This window comes from Ahaetulla prasina, chromosome 1, assembly GCF_028640845.1.
Source record: "Ahaetulla prasina isolate Xishuangbanna chromosome 1, ASM2864084v1, whole genome shotgun sequence".
NCBI lineage: Eukaryota > Metazoa > Chordata > Lepidosauria > Squamata > Colubridae > Ahaetulla > Ahaetulla prasina.
The window spans coordinates 164,990,823-165,008,168 of NC_080539.1; the positions used below are offsets into that span (position 1 = coordinate 164,990,823).

Here is a 17,346-nt window from a genome sequence, read left to right on the forward strand (position 1 = left end):
CATGAAAGCATCGGGGTTGGGTGGGCGAGCCTATCCAAAGTGAGGGAGAGACTCTAAATAGGGCCCTATAATTCAGTCACCTTTCTTCGTTCCATCCGGGATCAGAAGTGACTAATTCGAGCGCAAGCAACAATTGCAAATCCATTAAAAAAGGTGAGCGCTCCTGCAACGGTGCTGGTTTCCCGCTCTTTCCGTGATTGTTATAAAAAAAGATTGTTGAGCTGGGTTTATTTTCTTCATGCTGGAACGTAAATGTGCAAGCTACATGTATTTTAAAAAAAAGGGAAAATGGGGAAAATAATATGTGCACGCTCCACTTTTGGTTTGTATAAAAGGACCAGGGATAAATTACGTATATTTTCTCCCGCTGAGCTTTCTTTTAAAACGGTTTTATTAGTTGGGATAAATTAACGATACCTAATTTTTCCACGTGATTCTTAAACATGGAGGTTACAGAGTTACAAGGCTATAATTAAAAAGAGACTTCATTTTTTTTTTCTTTTAATAGAGGAAACAGCAAGTGGAGAGTAGAGATAAGTATCAAAGCCCTCGGGGCAACCTGCATTCTCCCAACCGTTTTGTTTTACCAATGCACACCAATTTAAACAAAACTAAAAAAGAGAAAAGAAATGTAGATTTAGGAGTCAGCCCTAATCACTTTCCAGCATTGCCTGTCTCACTGAAGTAATGCCAATCCACAGAAGGCTGTATTTGTTAAAGATGTGGCAGCTTATAATTTAAAACAAACCTTGCACATACAAATGCAAAATATATAACTGAAACAATTAAATTAAGATGTATTAGTCAAATTGGATTCTATACAGAATAGATATTTAAGCAGAATTGCGAGTTACCTTTTTTGTTCCAATATAATGAAGTCACCCCATGAACTAATTATAGAATACTGTTGACTTGTTTTTTTGTTGTTGTTGTTTTTATTGCTTTTTTCTAACTGTTACAAACAAAAAAGAAAATACATTTATTCCACCCTTGTGCTATACATAAAAAAAAAAAGGAAGATTTGGGTCTTCGGATATGTCCTCATGATTGCCAAAATCCACGTTCTCGAGGTACAGGTACCGAGGCGTCCAATTTTCCAAGCGCATAGTCCACGAATGGTTTCCAAATCTTCCAGAAAATATCTTCTTTATACACACCACTTCTAATTTTAATATCACATGTCATTTTATCATTTAAAGCTAATTTCCACATTTCAGAATTCCACTCTTCTATTCTAAAAATCACATCTGGTTTCCAATATCTAGCTATTATAATTCTACCTATTATAATCATAATTCTAATCAATTCTTTTTCATATTTTGTTAATTCTATTTCCTTAATTACCAACAATAATATAGTTTCCACTCTCAATGTTATTACTTTCCCCATCATTTCAAATATCATTTTCTCCAATTGTTGCCAAAACTTTTTAACCTTATCACATTTATACCACATATGTTCATAAGTCCCCAATTCCATCTCACACCTCCAACATTTTTTACTATTTTTTTTATCCATTTGTGACAATCTTATTGGAGTCAAATACCATTTCCAAACAACTTTATAATTATGCTCTTTAATCCTTATAGATAAAGTTCTCATAATTCTACTATTCCAATTCACATTCCAATCTGACTCTGGTATTTCAATATTAAGATCTTTTTCCCAATTTGTCCTCATCACTCTTTGTAATTTTTCATCAGAGTTTATAATCTTATAAACCCTACTAACGAGTCCCTTTAGCCCAATTTCATCTTTCATAATCCGAGATACTAAATATTCAAATTCAGTTTCACATCTATTTATCGAATAGTTTTCCCTTAATTTTTTTGTCCATTTTTCTATCTGTATTTTTTCAAACCATCTTAACCCTAATTTTTCAATAATTTCTTTATTCCTCCTTTCATTTTCTAAAACTTTTAACCAATCTCTAATAGTTTCTATATTTTCATCTTTAATCACTTCATTACGTCTTATATTATTTTTAATCGGCCAATTTCCAATTGTCTTCCCCAAAAAGATTATATCCGGAATTAAAATTTTAACAAATTTATTCCACATTTTACTTAATCCCTTTAACCAATAACTTCTAATTACACATTTTAAGTTTGCTTTATCTAAAAACCACCTTGATCCAAATTTCTCTATATCCCTTAACTCTAAATCTCTCCAATGATTATCTTCACCTTTAAGTATTTTTACCACTATCCGGATACCATATGCACAATAATAATTAAATAATTTGGGGATTCCTAATCCACCTTCCTTTTGATTTTGATACCACATTTTCTTCACTAATCTAGGTCTTTTCCCACCATTGCAAAATTTGTCCAATTTTTTCTGATATCCTTCAATATCTTTCTCTGTCAAATTTAGCGGTAGCATCTCGAATAAAAAATTAAACTTGAGCAGCAACATCATCTTACACATTGCAATTCTACCAAACCAAGACAACTTTAACATTTTATATTTATCTATCTTCTTCTCAATTTCATTCATCACCACATCATAATTAAGTTTTTTCAGTTCTTTAACCTTGAGTGAAAGCATTATACCCAAATATTTCAATGTATTTTTAATCCTTATCCCAAATTGCCCTTGCATATTCTCGCGCTCATTACCATTACTATCCATTAATAATTCTGATTTTGACCAATTTACTTTCAAACCTGTCATTTCCTCAAATTCTTTCAAATGCTTATATATCTTTTTCAGATCTTTCTCTATATTTTTCAAAATAATTAAAATATCATCCGCATACAAATTTATCTTATATCCCTTATATCCTTCTAATTCTTCATCTTTTTCTATCATTTTTGTCAAGATTTCCATAGCCAATAAAAATAATGTTGGGGACAAGGGACATCCTTGTCTCGTACCCGCTTCTAATTTTATCTCTTCAGTTAATATTCCATTCACCTTCACTCTTGCACTACTTTTTTGATACAATTTTGAAATAACATGTATAAACTTGTTACCAAAGCCTAAAGCCTCCACAATTACTTTAATAGCTTCCCATTGTACAGAATCAAAAGCTTTAAAAATATCTAATGATACTATACCAATTTTATCACCATTATGTTCAGCTACATCTATAATATTTAATACTCTTCTAACAATATCACTCATATATCTGCCCTTCACAAAACCTACTTGGTTGTAACTTATATATCTATCTATAAATCTACTTAATCTATTACTTATAATAGCAGTAAATATCTTTGCATCCTGATTAATTAAAGAAATGGGCCGATAGGACTCAATCCTTTCTAAATCTTTATCTGGCTTAGGAATTAGGGATATCACCGTTCTGTTCCATGATGAAGGAACTTCTCCACCATGTAATATTCCATTAAATAATTTCTGCAATCTTGGTATTATTAATTCTTTAAATTCTTTATAAAACTCAACAGGTAATCCATCCTCACCTGGAGCTTTCCCTAATTTTATTTTTTGTATAACTCCATTAATCTCATCTTGTGTTATATCTTCTTCCATCAATTCTTTATATGTTTGATCAATTTTCACCACATATTTTTCTAAATAACTTTGCAATTTTTCCCGATTGACTGGTTTCTTTGAATATAGATTCTGAAAAAAGTTTCTAACCACTTCACATTTCTCTAATTTTTTGTAACATCTTATACCTTTATCACCTATCAAAGCTCCAATTTCTCTCTTCTCTCTTTTATTTTTCGCCATCTTTGCCAATAACTTGGAGTTTCTGTTACTAAATTCAAAAAAATTCCTATTTAGGTATGTCAAATTCCTTTTTACCAACTCTGTATCCTCTTCTATCATTTTATTTCTTAATATATTAAGCTCCTCAAGGATTTTTTTTTCTTTAGTAAGCAAAAATTGATTTTCCAATTCTTTAATCTGGTTTTTATCTCTTTCCATTTTAATTTTATAATTTTTATATTTCCTACTTGATAATTTAATACTCTCCCCTCTAAACACCGCTTTCATCGCATCCCAAACAATTTCAAATTTAACCTCCCCATTATCATTTAGTCTCCAACTTTCCTCCAATTTTTTAAGTATCCATTTTTTATCCTTTTCATTTTTATACAGTTTCTCCTCATATCTCCAATAACTTCTTTTTTTCTCAAAATTAAAATCTAAATCCACCATAACCTCTGCATGATCAGAATCTTTAAAGATCCCCACATCTACCTTATCCACATTGTTCAGCAAATCTTTAGAGAGAAAAATATAATCAATTCTGGAATATGTATTATATATCTTAGAGAAAAAAGTGTATATTCTTTCAGTTCCTTTAACCTCTCTCCACACATCCACTACACCGTTTTGAAGCATCCACTTATTTAAAATCCCCATTTTATTTGCTCCTCCACAACGAGTGGGGTTAGTACTATCTATTTTATCTCTAATTAAATTAAAATCCCCAGCCACAATTACTTTCCCTACACTTTCATTCTCCAAAATTTTTGTTATTTTTTCAAGAAATTCTCTTTGTTTCTCATTCGGTAAATATAAATTAACAAGTGTCACTTTTTCCTCATTAAGATTTCCCACAATTATTACATATCTTCCATCCTCATCCAAAATTACCTGATGTTTTTCAAAATACACTCTATCTGATATCAATGTTGCAACTCCTCTGGCTTTTGAAGTTCCTAATGCTTTTTCATATATTTGCATACCTTTTATATACATTCTGTTTGAGTCTTCAGATTTCTGATGGGTTTCTTGTAAAAATAAAATATCTGGTAAATCTCTTTTAATCTTAAATTCCAATCTTCTTCTTTTAATCTGATTCCCTGTACCCTTCACATTCCATGACATTATTTTTATGACTCCCATTTAAACTGTAAATTTTTCAATCCTAGCCCCAGCTCTTCCTTTCTGTGCCCAAAACCCAACATTAAACTCCCATATAACAGACATTTAACATAAAAAAAGCAATAAAAAAAAGACAAAAGACAAAATAAACAATAAAAAACAAACAATCTTCTTCCCCCACATCCTCATCGGTTTCGCCTCTATAAAGAGAATGGGGGAGAGGGGACGTGCCAATGTCCGGGTCACTTCTTTCGGGCTGTCTATTTAAATTCATCACTCAAGAAAGAAGAAAATGGTAGCTCTCTCCCGCATTCAGCTTCGTATTTTCCAAGACTCTTATCTGCTTCTTCTCCTGCTGTATCCTCACGACTTTTCTTCTGTTCGACCAACACAGGTGAGATTTCTTTCCTCTTTAACCCTTTAGGGTCTTGCCCCCCAATAGCCCCTTTTTCTTCTTCTGGAGTTGATGTTTCCACATGTATTCCACCCATCTTGAGCATTTGATCTTTTATCTCCATTAAATCCTCCTCCTTGATCAGTCCAAGCTCCTGTAAATATAGTATTGCATCTGTGTCCGGGGTAATTGTGCGCATCCTTCCTTTATAAAAAAATTTCAATTGTTGTGGTGGCCTCCAATTATATTTAATTCCGTTATCTCTCAAAACCTTTGTAATTGGTTTTTAAAAAAATCTCCATGCCCTTTCTTCTCTTGATATTCTAGTCTTCCCTTCAAACTTCAAAGCATCTCCCATCTCTCTCACCTTGGCCATAACTTCTAACTTATCACTAAGATTTGCAAACCTGACAAGCACATTCCTGTTGGAACCATTTTGCCTTCTATATCCAATTCTAAAAACACTTGCCAGATCTGTTATTGTAAGCGTAATTTGCGTGTCAAGATCATTAATCCATTTTAAAACCCGCTGTTTCAAATTATCTACCTTTTCTTCTTGAATTCCTCGAATAACCAAATTGTGTTTCCTCATTTCTTCTTCCAGGAGACAAATTCTCTAGGGGCGTGGCCATGACCATGGTGGGGTGAGGACCTTTCCTTCACTTCACAGGGCTTATTAATGAAGATTTACATGTTTGGAATGCACTGTTATGAACTAAAGTTAATAAATCATGGAGTGAAAGTGTTAACAGCCCAGTAGATTGAATTTAAAATCGGTAGGTCATCCGAAACTATTTGAATTATGGAGTTTTTACAGCGTGGGGGTGACGAGCCGGTCGGCAGGCACGAATGAGTTTGGAATAAATTGCTGTCTTTTGCTTTTGCTTTTATAAACATCGTGTTGCTAATGAGAAGAGTTTAATGGAAGATTAAATTGATCTTTTGTATGGGAAAACTTGTCTGGAGCAGCAGGATTTTACTGGGCGTTGCCTTCCAACGGATTGGATTTTTTTTTAAGGGGAAATTAACAGCTTGTTTATGCACTTTTATGATCACGGATAACAAAAGGAAAGAATTTTTCTCCGAAGTTTAAGTTGGAACGAGGCATTAATTTTTTTTATAAAGTAAAGGTTTTGCTCTTTTTCTCCTTTTTTTTTTTTCTTCCCTTTGCTGACGAGGAGAAAAAATGGCGTTGATCATTGTTTGAAAGCTGTGAAGTTATCTGTGTAGTGACTATGAATTACAAGCTGTTGAGAAATAAATTTTCGAGTGCAAAATAAGCCGCTTCGGCTTCAATTAAAAAATTGCTGTCCCTTGATCTTCATTAAGACCCTCTGCAAAAGTGGTTTGAAATACTAGTTTGAAAACTTTTTAAAATGACTCGACAACCTTCAGAAATGCAGCAAGTTGCTGCGGCTTTAAACAAAATTTGGGAAAAAATAGCAGGAAAAAATATCGGAGCGTATGGATAATTTTACATTGGAAATGAAAAAAATGAAACAAGAAATGAATGAAAATTTTGCAAAGCAAACAGTGGAAATGACAATTATTAAAGATGAACTTGAGCAGATTCATGTACATGATGCAAAAGCGGATCGCCAAATTGGTGAGATATTTTACAAGAATACTGTTGACTTGTAAATGCTATGTTGTTACATTCATGTGGCCAGCCAGGTTGTATTGTGTATTCTTACTGTTTCAACCCATACATTTCTCTTCCTACTGTTTTTCTACACAAGTAAGACTTGGCTTTTTTTTTTTAAGAAAGTGTTGATCTATTGGTTGAAACTGACTGTCTTGTTGCCCAAGCAGCCTGACATTGAGCCTGGCATTGTAGGCTAAGTATAATGACTGGCCCAAAAGTTACCCAGCCAGGTTTCATGCCTATGGCATAACTAGAACTCACAGTCTCCCGGTTCTAGCCCATAAAATTAGATATATAATCTAGAGACTGTACATAACTTCTAACATGTGCTCTTCATTCATTACTGGACTAGGAAAACAAGTATGAAAAAGAATCTAGTAGCAAGAATATATATACACTATAAAAAATTGGATGAATTTTTTTACTGAGAAAGATTTTTTCTTATTCAAGCACTTAGTTTCTTTAAAAAAACTATTCAAACCTCATAAAATAGACTCAATCTATTTTTTTTTCATATCAAGTACAGGTAGTCCTCAATTTAAAATCACAATTCAGCCCCAAATTTCTGAGATATTTGTTAAGTGAGTTTTGCCCCATTTTACAATCTTTCTTGCCACAGTTGTTAAGTGAATCACTGCAGTTGATAAGTTAGTAAAAGTTGTAAAGTGAATCTTACTTCCCCATTGAGTTTGCTTTTCAGAAGGTTGCAAAAGGTGATAGCATGACCATGGGATACAGCAGCAGTCATAACTATGAACTGATTGCCACGCATCTGACTTTTGGCCACATGGTCATGGGGATGCTACAAAGGTGGTAACTCTGAAAAATGGTCCTGAGTCACATTTTTCAGTGCTGTTAGGTAAATTTGAACAGTCTCTAAATGAACTGTTGTAAGTTGAGGACTACCTGTAATATAGCTTTGTGGGCAATGGATATGGAGATAAAAATGTCATTTGGGATAGTACTCATTCAACAGTTTCCAGAAAATCTACATCTCTGTCTGTGGTCATTAGCGTATAAGGAAAGGCAATATTTAAAAATGTCATCAGCAAGTTGTGTAAGGACTCTTTCATTCCTATTTGTAGGACAATTTTAGAAGAACAACGAAGAATGTATTTCATTGTCTTTTTACTGAATAAAATCATTCTTGTGATCTATTAAAGGAAATGTAAATTACGCTAAAATCCTTATAGCGTAGTGTCATTTAGTCCTCACTTGATGGTACAAATTCAGTGCTACTTACTCCACACGGCATCTTTTTGTAGATACCTGTGTGAAATATAAGATAATAGTGGCAGAGTTTATCATCTGTCTTTTCATTTTATAGATGGGAGAGCAAAATATTAGATTGTGCCATAACAGTCTGACATATGAAAATTAAGCAAGTTGGTGTTAAATAAATTACTCAGAGTTGCTGGGAGTCGGACAGGATATTCATTGAATATGGTCCATATCCAGTCAGCTGGATGTTGAAACTGAATTTGGTATTTTTGTCCACCTTCAAGTCCTTCCCAAGGACCTTGATTAGGCAGATGTTTGATGATGTTAATAGTATTGTTGCGGAATGTAAGCTGTTCCAATAAAGCTGCCTTTTCCAGTTGATTGATGGTAAATTTGTCAGTGCCAATTACGTTCAAGTAGTGCTCCAGATGTTTTGGGATGGCACTCAAGGCACCTATTACTATTGGTATGATCTTTACTTTCTTTTGCCATAGGAGTTCTTCTACAATTTGCAGGTCTTTGTATTGTGCGAGTTTCTCCAATTCTTTATCTTCTATTCTGATGTCCCTGGGTACTGCAGTGTCCTCTATCCAGACTTTTTGTGTTTCTTATCAACAACTGTTAAGTCTGGATAGTGTAGTGTAGTGTAGTGTAGTGTAGTGTAGTGAAGTCTGGTGTGTAGTATAATATAGTATAGTATAGTATGTCTCTTTTTGAAAGCCTTCAGAAGTTCTGGGTGCTCCATCACTGAAGCTATTCCATTGGTTAATTGTTCTCACTTTTAGAAAATTTCTCTTTAGTTCTAGGTTGCTTCTCTCCTTGGTGAATTTCGATCCATTGTTTCTTATCTTGCCTTTTGGTGCTTTGAAAAATAATTTGGCCTCCTCGGCTTCGTAGGAGCCCCTCAATTATTGGAACAGAGCTATCATGTCTCCCCCAGTCCTTTTCTTTACAGTAGACATACCCAATTCCTGTAATCGTTCTTGGTACGTTTTGGTATGTTTTAACCTTCAACCCCCTAGCCTTATATTCTCAAATATGTCTCTGAAATTTGCAGTGCCAGTATATCTGAAGCTGGGGGATGGGGAAGCAGTCTAAGGTGTTTTTTTTAATGATCTTTGGATATAAACCAGCCAGATAATATATGAGAATTTTTTTTAAAATGCAGGAAATTAAGACTAGATTAAGTAAAGGAAAACATGATTTTGCTGAAGTTGAATCAACCTTCCCATATCTCACTGAGTATAAGAAGATTGCTTCTTTTTTCATCAAAACATTTTTGTCTGTGATATATTTTTTTTTTCATAAAAAAGTTTTATTTTTACAATCATATCAAACAGCTCATCCAATGTACAGTTATATACAATTAGTCGTGCTTGCCCAGTCACCACCCCCCTTTTTAACACTCTTTCCTCTTCTACCTTCTTCTACTTTCCAGACCTTCGTCTCCTTCTCTTATCTACATCCTCTCCTCCCTCCACCCTACACCTTCCTTCTCCCTCTTCTACCCCTCTTCCTTTCTCTTCTCCTCTTTCCTACCTCCTACTCTCTCCTCTTTTCTCCCTCCCCAACGTTCTAAAATGGTAACTGGGCAGACCCGACCCTGCATTAATGTATACATCTTCAGTAATCCCTGTACATTAACCATCACTCCATCCTTTACCCTCAACCTCCCAATTCCCCTCCCCCTTACCCCCCACCCCCCACCCCGACTTCCCAGAACAAAAGGCAGGGTATCAAAACTAACAATCATAATCCAAAATAATTCCTAAATTATAATCTCTAGTCACCCCACACATAATCACACTCTCAATTCCCCTCTCCTTCAAAAATATATCTAATGCAAAATATTTCCTAAATTTACTCATATGCTATTCGATATTTTTTTATCTGATACTTATTTTGAATATAATCAATCCACATTTTCCATTCTAAAATATATTTTTCTTGTGTATAGTCTTTCAAGTAAGCAGAGTTTTTTGCCATTTCTGCCAGATTTGATACTTTGAGTGTCCATTCTTCAATTGTAGGTAATTCTTCTTTCTTCCAATATTGAGCAATCAAAAGTCTTGCGGCTGTTATTAAGTTCAAAATCAATTTAGTCTCTATAACTGTACAATCCATAATTATTCCTAGTAGAAAGAACTGCGGAGTAAACTTAACCTTCTTTTTCAAAATATTCTGCATGCTCCACCATACTTTAATCCAAAATGCTCTAACTTTTTTACAAGTCCACCATATATGGTAATAAGTGGCATCTTCACAATCGCATCTCCAACATTTAGCCTGTACATTAGGATACATACATGACAATTTTTTGGGGTCTAAATGCCATCTATAAAACATCTTATAAAAATTTTCTCTCATATTTTGCGCTTGTGTAAATTTAACATTCCTCACCCAAATTCTTTCCCAAGTTTCCAACATTATTGGTTGCTGAAAATTTTGTGCCCACTTAATCATACAATCCTTAACCAATTCGGTCTCTGAGTCTATTTCTACTAATACATTATACGACCTCTTAATATGCTGTTGGCCTTGATCTCTCATTTGTTTTAACAAATTATCCTCAGTTTGCTTAACACCTATTTTTTAATCTAATTTCCACCTAGCTTGTAATTGTCCATATTGAAACCATGTATAATTTTTCCCTTCTTCCCCCATCTTTTCTCTGGATTTTAATTGTAATTCCCCCTTTTCCATACAAAGGAGTTCTTTATAGGTAACTACCTCCATCTTTTGATATATATTTATATTTGTCTGTGATATATTCTTAATACACCTAGTTTTTCTTAATGACACAACCCAGATTCTTGCATCTAAGTGTAACATGCAGAAGCCATAAATGTCTGTGTTTAATTGGTAATCTTGGTTTCGGATGTTGTTCGTTCTGTCCATGTTTCATCAGGCCATTTTAATAAATTTCTAAAGAGCAAATAAAGTTTCAAAATATTGTTTGTGGATGCTTCTGTTTCCCTCTTTGAGAGGTAATTCTGATGCCAAGAGCTTTGAATTTATGAAGAGCAAACAGGTGCTGCAAACTGCTCTGGGGAATTTCCCATTTTCAGCGGTATCTAAATCAGAATTGAGTGAATTATTTCCGTCTCAGTATGGAACCTGCTTACACGAGAGAGGATTCAGGATATTTCTGCTCACTTCGTCTGCTTGAGAAAAATTGAACTGCTCCCTAGATAGCTATAGGCATTTTGCATACTGTAATTTATTTGGTTTTGGTTTTGGTTTAATGGACTGGGCAGACTTCTTTTATTGTGGTTTGCAGATCATGGCTTGTTGCTCAGCAAACCAATCAATAGTTTAGTGTGGTGTAGCTCTAATTTGTGCTATGTTAAATGAATGAAGATGACAGATAACGGATGAAGATGTGTCTGTTAAACGGCTCAGGTGTGACGGATGAACAAAATCCATACTTTCATTCTGTAAATGGCTATTCCAGAAGTAAAACTATAACTTTTACGTAAAGTGGAAATCGAGCATTAATATAACTTTTATACCCATCTCCTCCTATGACAGCAATTATTATGGCAAAAATCAGATTTATCAGATTCAGTTTGCATGGAGCACAAATACTGGTAGGAAAATGCAAAGTAGTGCTGGTTTATTTTCTGCGAAGTCTTGGGGAAAAAATTTTAAAATGAAAATAGTAAATGGATGTAAGCACTGTAACTGCAAAAGAGCTGAATTTTTGCCTTCCCTCTCAACAGCATTTTTCTGTTAGCTCCTTGGCAGGAACTTCTAAATGGAATTCAGTCGGGTTTCTATTCCTGGCATGGAGCCCTACCTCCCAAAGTAGACCACGGGCTAATTTGAATTAGGCCTTAAACAAGGCTGTGTTCCAAAACTTCTCCTCCTTATCAAAAGTTTGTAAAGCAATTGTAAATATTAGTATAAGAGTGCTCCTCTACCCGACTGAAGGACCATGGGTTCAGATTGAAGTAGTAAGCGTTTCTGTGTCAAACGTTAAGCAAAGCACCAGGTCTGATAGCAAAAATCAAAAGGAATCTGATAGCACCTCTTGTAGCTAACACATGTTATTAAAAGGCATACTTTTTGTGAGCTGTAACTCACTTTATCAGATAAATAAAGTGGTTTGACTCATGTAGACTTTAAATTAGAAGGGGGAGAGGGCAGAGGAGGCCATCTTGTCAACTCATGAACGCTTAAATCTTTTAAACAACTGTATTGGTTGGAAAAGTTCTGCAGTACTGGAATAATTCTATTTTCTAAGCTTTATTTTGTCTAAATTGGCTGGTGATTTCTGTCCCCATCTTTTCTTCCAGAAGCTCAAGGTAAGAAGCAGTGTGGTGTAATGGTTAAAGTGTCAAACTTTAAAGTGTCAAACAAATGGCTTAGGGCCTGGGTACTTACGGGACCGCCTGCTATTGCCGAATGCCTCCCACCGACCTGTACACTCGCACAGAGAGGGACTCCTTAGGGTGCCGTCCGCCAAGCAATGTCGGCTGGCGGCCCCCAGGGGGAGAGCCTTCTCTGTGGGGGCTCCCACCCTTTGGAACGAACTTCCCCCTGGACTTCGGCAACTGCTGGACCTTCGGACTTTCTGCCGAGAGCTGAAGACCTATTTGTTTGTTCGCACAGGACTGGCATAGGATTTTAATAGGATTTTAATTAGTTTTAATGTTTTAACATTTTAAAATTTGGGGTTTTATTCTAAATGTTTTAATTCGGCCATTTGTATAATAAGTTTTTTAAATTATGGTTTTATGTGTATATTGCTGTTGTTTTTTATTATGGCTGTAAACCGCCCTGAGTCCTTCGGGAGAAGGGCGGTATAAAAATTTAATAAATAAAACTAAGATCAGAAGACGCAGATTCTAGTCCACCCTCAGCCACAGAAGTTCACTTAGTAATGTTAGGCAGGTCACTAGGTAATGTTGGGCTTTCTCAGCCCACCTCACACTAAGGAAAAAACAGGAAGAAATCTTAAATGAAAGGTGGGTTATAAAATAATAAGCTAATAATAAGATGGGTATAGCATTCCTTTGCTGAATTTCCCCTTAACAATAGATCTAAACTAATCCAGTCAGTTTACATTGCTGAGTGTGGACTTGAACTTGAGTCTCCTTGATCCTAAATCTTTAGTCTTACCAGACCTCTTTATTCTAAAATAGCTATTACTTATGTTTTTCGCACTTCCATTTATTGGCTTACTGATTTGTGAAAGTTTCTGCTGAACAAGAAATACTGTATGTGATGAGAGAGTTTTAATTGTCCAACTGTGAAAGAGGAAGGGAAAAAATGAAGGTTGGTGGGAAATAATGATCAAAAATTTATGTATGTTTTTATGTTAGCACTTTAAAGCAATTTTGTTACTTCAAAATCTGTATGATTTTTTTAGCAAACTTAAATATTGTTAACATATCACTGATGATATATATGATGATATGATTTTGCTGAAGAAAATTAACATGAAATTTCATTTTTTCCTCAACAGAGATCATGGCCATGAAGGAAGTTTCTAGCAACAAATGCTTTGGAGGTTTTCAAAAAGTGTTTGAACATGACAGGTTAATATGCTATTTATTTAAATAATTTTATACTCTCTTCTTGTTGGCAAACTGATCACAAGGCACATAAACAGACAGACAGACAGGTAAAAGGACTCAAAACATTGCAATTGTAAAAGTAGCAGTGAAAACAATTGGATAGAAAGACCTGGGATAATAAGAATATGCTTCTTTCAAAATGAAGAGTACAAGCAAATTTCCCTTGTAAACAGAATTCATCAAAAGGAGAGTACTAATATTATATTTATTTGATTTTCTCCATGACAACCTGTCCATAACCTGTTCTTTTAAATCTCCAAATGGTGCACTCGTCTTCACTGTAACTAAGTTTATCCACCTTGCTGCTGGCTATCTTCCTCTCGCCTTCTACTTTTCCCAGCATTAAAGCCATTTCTGGAGAGCTGGGTCTTTACATAATAGGATATCTGAGTCTGGTCATTTTGTGCCTTGAGTGGGAATTCTGGGTTAATTTATCCAAGGATCCATCAGTTTGCTTTCTTGGCTCTCCACAATATTCTCAATAATCGTTTCCAATAGCAAAGTTCAAAGTGGTCAATACTTTTTTTTTTATTTGAATTTATATCCCGCCCTTCTCCGAAGACTCAGGGCGGCTTACACAGTGTTAAGCAATAGTTTTCATCCATTTGTATATTATATACAAAGTCAACTTTTATTGCCCCCAATAATCTGGGTCCTCATTTTACCTACCTTATAAAGGATGGAAGGCTGAGTGGGACTTGAACTTGCAGTAATTGCAAGCAGCTGTGTTAATAACAGACAGACTTAGTCTGCTGAGCCACCAGAGGCCCTTACTCTTCTTGTCCTGCTTTTTTAAGGTCCAGCATTGTATAAATCCAGATTAATTTAAGTTGCATCTAAGTTCCACTGAAATCCGTCAAATGTAAACTGTTATAACACCAAAGTTCAACTGCACTTGGTATTCTATGTACGTTTGTCTTGGAAGAAATTGCATTGTGTATAAAAGGGCGACTGATGAAAAAACTTGCATAAAAGAATGCTGCTAGCCTGAATAGTCTGTTTATAATTAACATGGGCAAATTCTCTTTTAAAAATGGCAGGGTTGGTGGTTGTTCCAACATGTGACTCAGTAGGGCTAAGTATTATTGAAACTAAAATGTTGGCATGTGCTTTCTTGGGCTTCTACATTTATAACACTTTGCAAAAATATTGTTTTGTTAGATGTTTTGGGACTAGAATAAAGAGCAGCGCTTCTCTAGAAAGAGAAACCTGGTGTTACCATCTTGACATTTTGGTGGGTCCTGATTAGAGGGAGCTATGTGATTTAGCAAAGATTTCTGTGAATGGAAGGGAGCAGGGAAAGTAACGTTTATCAAATCACCATTTCTTGAGCTACTCAGTGTTGTTCCAAATGGTCTCTTCGGAACAGATTTGGAACAGAAAGTACAGTGGCGGGGGAGGGGGTGTCAGCAAAAATGCCTCCCTCCCCCCCCATAAAAAAAATTGGAAACATTCACTGCTTCAAGATTCTTTTGTTAATAGAAGATGCATTCCGAAAGCATTATGCTTTTTTTTCTTTAACCAAGTCTCTTTCTAGCTCTTTTCCTAATAGCTTAATTCTGTCCTTTAAACCCAAGATCCACTAGAAATGTGCTTGTTGTCTTTCCAATAATACGTTGGCAGTTCTGATATTAAAAGAATAGTTAAATATTATTGTGTTCTTTAATGACATTAATTTATTTATATATATCATTTTTAATCCCACTTTATTCTTTTTATAAAATAACTTAAGGGGCTGAATATACCTAACATTCCTTTCTCCCCTTATTTTGCCCAGAACAACAACTCTGTGAGGTGGGTTGGGCTAAGAGAGAGGGATTGGGCCAAAGATGTCTAGCTGGCTTTCATGCCTAAATCAGGATTAGAACTCACGATCTGCTTTCTAGGCTGATGCCTTAACCTCAGCTCACCAAACTGACTCAATTAGCAGTTTTATTTTCATACGACATTATTTTAGCTTATTAGGCTTTATGGTGCAAATTGCAATATTCAGTGGTTAGTTTGAAAATATACCACATTGTTTTTGATTAGGTGTTCCTGCTATGTTTCCTTCATTCTTTGATCTGGAATGCATCTCATTCCTTTTACATGTGCCAATAATTTAGTATTTTTCCTTAGTTATTTTCTGTCACGTTAGCTGTATAGTCGCTCCTACCAAGAATAATACAGTAAATGATAAAAACAACTCATTCAACAATAATTTTTTACAAGATCTAATTTAAATACACGATTAGATTAGATTAGATTAGATTAGATTAGATTAGATTATTTACTACACTTATGTCAAACCCACAGCACATGGGCTGTACGCAGTTCTGGATTGCTAGTAATGCTGCCCCACAAGATATAATAAAAATATTAAAAATAAAGGAAGTTTGTTATTTATATGCATTAACTATATTATATATTTTATATGTGGGCCAAGACAATTCCTCTTCACTCAATTCGGCCCAGGCAAGTCAAAAGGTTGGATACCCATGATTTAGTGGTTTATTATATATTAATCAGCCCCCAAAGCCAGAGTTCTCTGAGCAACTTGCAATACTGCTGAGGCAGTAATAAACAGTCAAGTAAAAACATTAAACCTTTAAAAATGTTCTGTCTTAACTGCAATATTGTTGTTAACAGTGTGGAGCTGAAATGTAAAATGAAGTTTGGGATTTATTTACCGCCGAAGGCAGTAACTGAGAAATGTCCTGTGTTGTACTGGCTGTCAGGTGAGTATCTCAAAATTATTTGTGAAAAGCATGGTTATGATGGTTAAAATTCAGATGTTTAGTTAGTGCAACTAAGTCAGGTCTTTAAAACAGAGTAGCATGTGTCTTTAGGTTACAAATCTTTGTGTGCCTTTTGTAGGTGAATCAGTATTGAAGAAGACAAGGTTTTCTATATTGTCAGCTGAGCCTTCTTGAGTATTAGGCAAAATTTGACATCTTTCTAATCTCTGGCTTGTTGGAATAGCAATAGTGCTTAGACTTATATACCACTTCACAGTGCTTGGCAGCCCTCTCTAAGAGTTTACAGAGTCAGCATATTGCCCCAACAATCTGGGTCCTCATTTTACCAACCTTGGACGGATGAAAGTCTGAGTCAATCTTGAGCCGGTGGGAATCAAACTGCAGGCAGCCCGCAGGCAGCAGAATTAGCCTGCAATACTGCATTGTAACCACTGTGCCATCACGGCTCAATAGATGTTTATATCTGGGTGAGATAGAGAAACAGAGACAGAGAGAGAGAAACAGTGAGGTAGAAATAGAGAGGCAGAGAGAGAGAGAGAAAGAGAGAGAGAGGAAAGAAAGAAAGAAAGAGAGACAGAGAGACAGAGAGAGACAGACAGAGAGAGAGAAATGAAAGATATCACTGCTCAGGAGATGTCTTTCCAGCTTTATCTTTCTGCTGATCTGTCACATGCTGAAAAGTTCAGGGTCTTTCCTAGATCTCTTAGCAAAATGGAGCCATGCATCCTATCCGTTTGTAGTTATCAAGAGATTAAAGAAAGGCATTTGATTTCACTATTGACCTTCTCTTGCTTCTGTATTGAATGCTATGATTTCACTATTGACCTTCTCTTGCTTCTGTATTGAATGCTACTTCCCAATCTAAATTACTGTACACAATTGAGTATTTATTGTACTGTAGTAGTTCTGATTTGGAGGTTACTAGTTTTTTATGTTCCTTATTTTAGCTTGCATGAGAGT

General features: G+C 35.1%; 1 protein-coding gene across 3 annotated transcripts in view; it reads left to right on the forward strand.

Annotated features, from left to right (window-relative positions):
- Nucleotides 1-3: 3 nt before the first annotated feature.
- ESD (esterase D) overlaps nucleotides 4-17,346 on the forward strand; it is a 29,155-nt gene continuing 11,812 nt past the window's right edge. Inside the window, exons 1-4 of one of the 3 annotated variants that reach the window (XM_058180566.1) lie at nucleotides 52-153; nucleotides 5,805-5,976; nucleotides 13,537-13,609; nucleotides 16,277-16,365. In XM_058180566.1, the coding sequence (XP_058036549.1) occupies nucleotides 13,542-13,609; nucleotides 16,277-16,365 (157 nt within the window). In that variant the 5' untranslated portion in view covers nucleotides 52-153; nucleotides 5,805-5,976; nucleotides 13,537-13,541. Of the gene's footprint in view, nucleotides 154-5,804; nucleotides 5,977-6,683; nucleotides 6,807-13,536; nucleotides 13,610-16,276; nucleotides 16,366-17,346 lie in introns of those variants that run through there. The other 2 variants (XM_058180559.1, XM_058180551.1) reach the window with 2 other exon arrangements.